Source organism: Dinoponera quadriceps, unplaced genomic scaffold, assembly GCF_001313825.1.
Source record: "Dinoponera quadriceps isolate SergipeBrazil2010 unplaced genomic scaffold, ASM131382v1 scaffold405, whole genome shotgun sequence".
In the NCBI taxonomy this organism is placed as follows: domain Eukaryota; kingdom Metazoa; phylum Arthropoda; class Insecta; order Hymenoptera; family Formicidae; genus Dinoponera; species Dinoponera quadriceps.
Genome location: NW_014554754.1, coordinates 3,431,922 through 3,440,408, shown reverse-complemented (window position 1 = coordinate 3,440,408; position 8,487 = coordinate 3,431,922). Strand labels below are relative to the sequence as shown.

The following is an 8,487-nucleotide window of genomic DNA, read 5'->3' as shown; positions in this document are numbered from 1 at the left end:
GGGGGGGGGGACTGCAGCTCCTCGCGTTGCGCGCATAGATTTTAATTATGCGACTATGTCGACCGCATTTCAACCACGTTGACACAGTAAATACGGCAGGCTTAAAACTTCATGGATCGTCACTCGTTGAAGCGAGCGCTGATTATGGTCCCGAGGGAAGGGTAGCTTTGTACGTGGATTGATTAAAAATTTCTTGTATGAAGTTTTAATCTCCGGGGATATTTATTCTAAGGGAGCACGCGCATTGCACCTTTTTATCCCCATGAAATATGTGATNAGAGAGAGAGAGAGAGAGAGAGAGAGAGAGAGAGAGAGAGAGAGAGCGATATGATATGGAAATTGCGCCAAAAGAAGAGAGGGAGAGAGATAGAGGGGAAGAGTAAACGACTCATAGATATTAATAATAAACTGAAAAGCGTAAGGTGTAACGTGAAATGCGTCGAGTGCGATAAAATCGAGAGTTCACCGACGAAGTATATTGAAAAATAATATTCATTATATAATAAATCGTGTTATATACTGCGCTGCAATTTTCACAGAGGCACTGTGAGAAGATTCAATGACGGTCCGTTTTAATTTTCGCGAAAGCTCGAATCTATACGTCAATCCGAATACGAAACGCTTTATTTCCCGCGTCGAGATACGGTTGCGATGGGAAACCACTCGATGTTTTTCTTCTTGACAGATCGAACGATACTCGATATTCGTGAAGTTCGTTCACGCGTCAGTCTCGAGTGTGGATATTAAAAATCCACTCGAATAAATTATAAGGCTTTCCTCGTCCTCGACGCGTCGGAGGATATAAGAAGGATATAATAAACTTTGATCGCGCGCGGGCTAGCGGGCGGGAGTCAACTTTTGCATTATCGAAATTAAATCATGAACTTTAAGTAACACGTTCTGCAGCCGAAGACGCGGGAGTTATCTCAAAGAATTTTATATCGGTGCATGCTCGAAAGCGCGAGATCAAAAGCGCGATTTCGCTCGGAAGCGAAACAAGTTTGCTCTTTATGTCCGCAGAAACAGTATGACTCGATGGCCAATAAAGGCTACCGTCGAACTTTCTTACACCCGTAACACCAATAAAACTTGCGACGTAAATATGATTTAACACCGCGAGAGAGAGAGAGAGAGAGAGAGAGAGAGAGAGGTGAGGGGGAGCTGAACCTTCTATCTGAGATGAGATTCTCTCGGCAAACAACAAATCACGCATTGTGATTAATGCAGTAAACCGATAATACTGCGTGATTTTCTCGACACAATTTTCTCGGGCTAATGAAAAAGCGACTTATTGAGATAAAATCGCAGATTTACTGTGACGGTAAAATGTAGATTTGAGTGATATTAAATGACGAAATGTGAGGCAAGAAAAGATAAATCCGAGCAGAGCGTCACGCGATGGAAGAAATCAACATTGAAAACAGTCGTTCTTGATAAGACCGCTCGACAAAATCCCGGATATCAGGTATTGCGAGGTTATCATCGTAATTGTAAAAACCGGATCTGAATGTGATAGCGCAATATGCTGAAAGAGCGCGCGCGCGGCCGCGGTTTCCATCTTCAGGTCTTCTTAAACCGGATTCACGTGACTAAGGACGCAGCAGTTAGCAACCGCCGACCTAACCGGAGCAGACGGGGAATAAAAAAGGCGGTTAATCCGCTTTAAGCTCTTCCGGTTTTCTGCGGTAATAACAACAGGTTAAACTCGCCGCCGGTGCCTAGCGAGGGGTGGAAACCATAATGCAAACCTAGCGGCGGACCGCGTCGTGAGTTTAGCGTCGCCGCGACAATTATCAAGCCTCCGGTGAGGATCTCGGGTTAAAAAAGGCTCCTCTCTCGCGAAGCCGAGAGAAAAGCGAAATGTCAGAGGTGTGGGAGTAAAAGTAAGAGCGAAAGATGAGGCGTCGCAGGAAAAGCAAAGAGAGAGAGAAAAAGACACCGGACGATTTTCACTTCTTTCGCCCGGTCGCGAGGAATGAATTGGCGGAAACGCGTATCCGAAAGTAGAGAAGTCATAACGCGAGAGGAAGAAATCGAGTGAGAGGAGGGCGGGGAAAGGGGAGCGGAGGAAAGGAGCGCATCGGGAAGAGAAATGCGCGGCCTGGCGTTTTTCCGCGGCAATCTCGTTAGGCGGCCTCTGGAGTCTTGTTTCTTTCCGATCGCGGTACAAACAGGATTACCGTAAATCCGATTTACTAATTACGCATCCGGGCCTCATTAAGGTGTACTTTAATGGCGCCTCAACACCTGCCGGGCTCTTCCGCGCCGTTGATTTTATTTCCAGCTGCGAACGATACCGCGTGCTCGCTCTTGGACAAATTTACGATAAGGCGAAATATATATTTCAGCTTTACGTGTTATGGTGCTTCAGCTATAGCGATAGCTCCATTAATGGCGACTGACGACCGACGTTACGAACAGCACGGTCGGAGGCAAGAATTACAACCGCGCGATAATAAATTAAAAGAGCTACTTCAAGTGCATTCATGACGCGCGTGATTACGTAATTTTCACAGTTACTCTTTCGCCCCGTCCGAAAAATCGTCTCGGTTTTACTATTCACGATTGTTGTACCGCAAAATTCCCACGACCCCACGTATGAGGACGAACAATATTCCGCGCGCCGCTTATTTCCATGTTAATTGAGAAGCACGCTGTAACTTCAAAAGCACCGACCGGTCCTTTTATCAGAACGCCGAGAGAGAGAGAGAGAGAGAGGGGAGAACAACGAGGCCAGTAGCCGCAACGGGATGCTTCAGGAAGAAACTGCCGAGGAGAATTAAAAGGATACGTCGCTGCAACAACGGCGTTTGAGCTAAGCGCTTCATTTATGATCCAAGTTCGCGCGATGGCGGATAATAAACTAACGCACTTGGAGGTAATGTAACCCTCGAGGGCAACCGAGGGTCCCGTTTTGCATTCGCTTAAGCTACCGTGTATACCGCGCGCGCGTGCACGCTCGATCGTTCGACGCGCAACGGCCGATGCTGGTGGTCGTTACTTCGCGTTATCTCGCGAGAAAGAGAATTTTATCGTTAACGGATGAAATAAAGGGCGCAGCTTCCCCAGCGGCGAAGAAAAATACAAGTTTCATCTTTTACATTACGGCGCGAGAGGAGGACTGCATATTTTATTGGCCGGTTACAGGGGCAGCTTGATCTACGGCGTTCCCCTTACGCAGCAGCGATATTACTCGATCAAAGAGAGGAAAAGTAAAGCCCTGGGCGCGCGCGCGCGCGCGAGGCTACTTCTTTATATATACAGAAGGTATATACAAAGGTATAATATTCGCGTGTAATTTACGTTAACATCTAAGTCTGGCCGGACGATGTAAGTCTCGTAAATCGTTAAGTATATTCATGAAATCACCCATAGCGCTCCCTCTCTCTTTCTCCGACTTGTGACTCGTTGACGAGGAAGTAGCAAAGAACGTGCACCTCCGTCCAAAGCAACGCGGAGAGCTACGTCGCACTTCCGGGTCAATCAACAAAATTCCACCGAGTGCAGCCGAACAGAGAATCGAACGAAATCTGCAATAAGAGCGAGGGCGGGAACATTTTCCCGGGAAATCCTTTTGCGCGCGTCACCCTAAAAAGAGACATTCGCGTTTACATCCACTTCAAAGAGCGCCTTTTCGACGAAATTGCAAGTGCCCCAGTCGCGTCTTTCTCCCATCGACCTGCTATCGGCGAAAGGTAGCGGCGTTGCGTTTGCATAATCCGCAAAACAGAGGAAAACATCCCGAAATACCCCACCTCTGTGTACGTGTGTGTGCCCGGCGAGAGACACGTAAACCAGCCCCCCGCTCATTCTCTCTTATTTATCTCACAATCGCGCGAGCCTCGGGGCGGTAATGAGGTTTCGACTCGCGAGAGCTAGCCGGAAGCCGTTTCCCGAATCACGCTGCCGCAAGCTTCCGCGCGGCCGGCAGAAATTGGTTGCGGGAACGACTGCAATCGGAAAAACGAGCGCTCGCAATCACGGCACCGTAAACTTCAGTTCTCGCGGCCGTTCCCGCGCGGTTAACGAGCTCCGATTATGAGCGAGGAGATGGAGGCACGGATGAGCGAACGGCTTGTTATTCCGTTGCCCGCGCGACTTGTTACGCGTTACATCGGCCGCTACACCACCGAGTCTGAAAGATTTTTCCGGCAGCTTAAGGCGCTAACGGCGCTCGAGAAGAGACTCGCCGCCAATTTTTATTTTGCCTGGCTGTCAAGGAGCAAAAACGACCGTCCTTGGGAATCACGAGAGATTAAATTCACCGGGATTTAAACTAGCTACCGGACAGTGCACGAGAGACGTTATATTTTATTAATTACGGGGAGCCTTGTTTCTTCGGAATTTTCATTCGGCGTCTGACTATCGAAGTTCGAACGGCGTGCTTCTCTCTGAATATTCATATATTTAATGAAATCTATATGTAAACTCTGTCGCCCGCACGTACGCGGCTGTGCGAAAAGTCGGGGCAATAATGCCTGTCGGTGAAACAATAAGACGAGAGCCGCGCTTCTCTTGTCAGAAATATTATTCCGCTTCGCGGGGCGAAAGGAAGAAAAGTTTGCATCGGCAAATGTTTTTGACTTGGCACAACGTTTCTGCTTCGCGGATGAGAAATCGCAAATCTAGAGCGGGGATGTCTACCTTATTTAGAGATAAATTTCATGCGAATGGCGGCGGCGGTACAGACGAGAGTCGCAAAGGCGGAGGAGGTAGCCCAGGCATTCGATTTCAATTCGCGAGAAGAGTCTTGCATGACTTGAATGGAATCCGGCGGAGATCAGACAGTAAAGGAAACGGTTGAAAGACCCGGACGGCTTGAGAGACTTAGCTTTAACGTCCGCGATGAGCAAGAAATATTCCCGTCGACGGTCCAGAGAATGCGAAGGAAACCCGACAGCAATATGAGGCGACTCGCGAGAGACTTTGATCGAGACAATCGGACGCTCCTTTGCGTAATACGCCGTCTTTCCCGAGATAGTAACGAACAGACGGAGAGGATGAGATTATAGGGAACTCGGCGCAAGACGATAACGCGGATAACGGACCGTCGCTACTTTCAACGCACTCCGAAGGGAGCTTTGTCTTGCGGCTTCTTTCGGCGACGAGGGAAACTCCCGTTTTCTTTCTTTCTTTTTTCTAAGAAGAGGAAGTTCTCAATCGGATTTTGCCGCAGGGACGATCGACTTCTGATTAAGCAAACCTATCGTATGGCACGTGTGAACATTTCAGAAGGCTTAGCGTGAAATTGATGATTTTACCATTCAAGAAATATTCCCGGAATGTTCACTTTGCGCACAAACCGGGCGCAAGTAGACGATCCACATGATACTCGTGTATCGCGCGTGATTAAAATCCGTCCTGATTGAAAGCCCACGCGACTAAAATCGATGGCGCCTTCTTTCCTTTCCGATCGGCCGGTCGCGACGAAACAGTTTTCAATACGGCAGGTGCCGTTGATAAATGGCGCGGAAATGTCAGTGATGCAGTCTCAGCTATGAGATGTCAAACTCCACTGGCAACGTAACGACTCGGTCGTTGTAACGACGGAAATTGACGACACGCGGACGAGAGATATAGAGAGAAAGCGATGATGGTGAGAGACGCCCCGTTCGAAAACGCGTCGCGAAACGCAAACCGCGGCACCGGAAACAGCTGCGACTGACACTACGGTTAGGCTAATTCCGCGGGACGTCATCGCAGTGTCCCGTATTGAGTCTGTATATTAGCTGCGAAAACTTTTCCCACACTGTGAACAACACCCGTCTCGCTTCGTACGAAGCATTTCAATGTTCCTTCACGTTCGAGAATTGCTCGGGAAAATAATCGGTGGCGGGATGTATTTCGATCAGACATAAATTTATGAGCGATAAATTTATTTTAACGATCGATAAATTTGACAACCGGCAAACGATTTGTGATAAACAAGCCGCGCGGTTATACCACATATTATTCGCAGCGGCATTATAAAAGTCCGTATGGCCCTCGTGCGCGAAAATTAAGATTTATTCTTACCGACGCGCCGGGGAATCATAACTCACGGACGCGCTTTCTGCTGCTCTCTCTCTCTCTCTCCCTCCCTCTCTCGCTCGAGGGAGCTTCACGGCCGACCCTGCGCGCTCTTTGAGACCTTAACTCGCGAGGCCGAAATTCGCGCGTCATTAAATCTTAACACGCGGCACTGTAAATTGCGGACGCCGGCCGGGCAATGCGGAGAGCGAGGTCTCTATATTCCGCTCGATGGACCTTTAACGACAACGGCCCCCGCACTTAAACCCAACACGCTCGTGATCCCCGTGCGCGCTTTCCTCGCCATCCCGCCCGCCACCACCGTCCGTCCGGCCACTCTCCACCCGGGCCCCGAAATTAACCCGATGCGCGCCGTATTATGACCCATCCGGCCGAGTTAACGTACACGCCCCGGCTCCGTATAAATCTTCCCGGTGCGCACCGTTGACGTTTTCGCGTTACTAAAGAACTTCATTATAGCGTCATAATGCGTCCCGTTATGAGCCACGGCCGACGCGAACCGGGATTATTCAGCGGTGCGCGTCGCGACGCCTCCTGATTATCTCAATATGAACGAGATAAGAGCGCGCAGCGGCTAGTCGGTTAATAAGGCATTTCACAATGCCCCGGCGATGTCTCAAAAGGATTTTCGAATATTAACGACGGGGGTATGCGGGTGTGACGCGACGACGGCGAAATGCCGGATTATACTTCGCTGCAGAGCGAGGTGATCCGACGCTGACACGAATGTCTCGTTAATTACGCGCGTCTCCCGCGTTCTTTGCGCATCTTTCTCCCCGAGGAATATCACATTTAATTATCCGCTACTTAAATCAGTCAATCAGCTGTCGGGTGAGTTTCTTCATTAGTTGAATAATTATTTTACGCCTGTGTTAACACACACATATATATATATTATACTGTTATATATTGTATATTGTCACGTGCATGATTGTATCCGTGGCTTACAGAAAGGTAGGCTTTCTGCTGCGTTATTTCAATAATTTCAAAAATATACGCATCCTAAAAATGTTATAATACTTTCTCTATTTTATCTTCCTTAACGTAAATTCTTGCACCTTATCTTTCTCCTCTTTTTTTTACTTTTTTTTACTTTACAAAATTATATATCGGTGTAATCGATTGCATCAAAGGGAATTCTTCCGTAAATATAAACAGGTAATAATAATAATATTACGCTTCGCTCGTATATTTTTCCATCGGACCCGAAAGCTCGCTCGCGCTCGTTCGCGAAACGCCTATTCTACGAGCTTCTACGGCAATAACTCCATGCAGCTTCTGCTATCTGTGTATGTACAGTGAAGTGCGAGTTTCGGAAGGGAACTTCGGGGGATCGCCGGTGCGAAACTCGCAGTGGCGTTTGCCCCGACCCGTAACCCCCGGTAACCGCGTATTTATTCTCGCGCTTAACACACGCCACCCTTTTACCGTCCGTGCCCGCATTCGGCTGACAGACGTGGGCGGTAATTGCGAGGCGACCGCGACTATAAACGTCGCCTCTCGTGTCCGTGCGCCCGCGGATTAACGAAATAGGACCCCGAAATTGCGCGAATTGCGAGATTGGGGACCCTATTCAGGGTTGAGAATTAGAGCGTGCTCGAGATCGCGATTCGTGAAAGCCGGGCTACCTTCAAAACCAACCTTGCGTCCTTCCCAATTTTATAGTTCGCGTGTCCTGGAAGAGAGTATCCTGGTGCAACTACAGCGAGCACTACAGGATCGGAGGATGAAAAATTACTGCACAAACGTTGGCTGACGAATCGCCGAACGAGAATGGGAAAAATTACAAAATCACGGAAAATGAAGTATTTCGAAATAAAGATTTTTCTCCCTCCGTTTCTCTCCAAGAAGCTTTCGCGCGTAATCCCCGCTAATCCGACACATTAATCGTCCGATGTGACGTTAAAGTTTGCCTTCTTCGGGTTCTTCTTAGCCTAAATCAGTGATTTCATCTTATAGTAGGTCACCCGTTTTGCACGAATGCTCAAAGTGAATGCGCTCATGTTTCAGGTGGCGAGATCAAAGTGGAGTTTAAGGTGCCGAAGGAAGCCGTGGTGGGTTCCTCTGTCGAGCTGATGTGTGAGTGGCGACTGCTGGGAGGCAACGTGCTCTACTCGGTTAAATGGTACAAGGACGAGCACGAGTTCTTCCGATACGTGCCGGACAGCAACCCGAGGATATTGATGTTTACCCAACCCGGCGTAAACGTCGAGGTGCGTTGTCTCCGCTGAAACTCCCGCCTTACATCAAGCTGTCGGCTCCTTGCTGATGGTCTTGCAATCGGCGTCTTGCGTTCTACGAGACGGAATCTTATTTCGCGCAGCGTTAATCGACGTGACGAAACTACTACCTGAGAGAGAGATTCGCGCGAAACTGAAATATCTTCCCGTCGGTGTTTCCGTAATGCCTGCCGATACTTTCCACGCGGATATCCGTTGGAGAGCGCGCCGAAAGAAT

At 48.7% G+C, this 8,487-nt stretch overlaps 1 protein-coding gene across 1 annotated transcript in view; it reads left to right on the top strand.

Annotated features, from left to right (window-relative positions):
- The window catches only part of LOC106741318, a 206,265-nt gene that overhangs the window by 119,249 nt on the left and 78,529 nt on the right, over nt 1-8,487 (top strand). Inside the window, exon 2 of the mRNA XM_014613157.1 lies at nt 8,041-8,243. Coding sequence (XP_014468643.1) covers nt 8,041-8,243 — 203 coding nt within the window. The remainder of the gene's footprint in view (nt 1-8,040; nt 8,244-8,487) is intronic.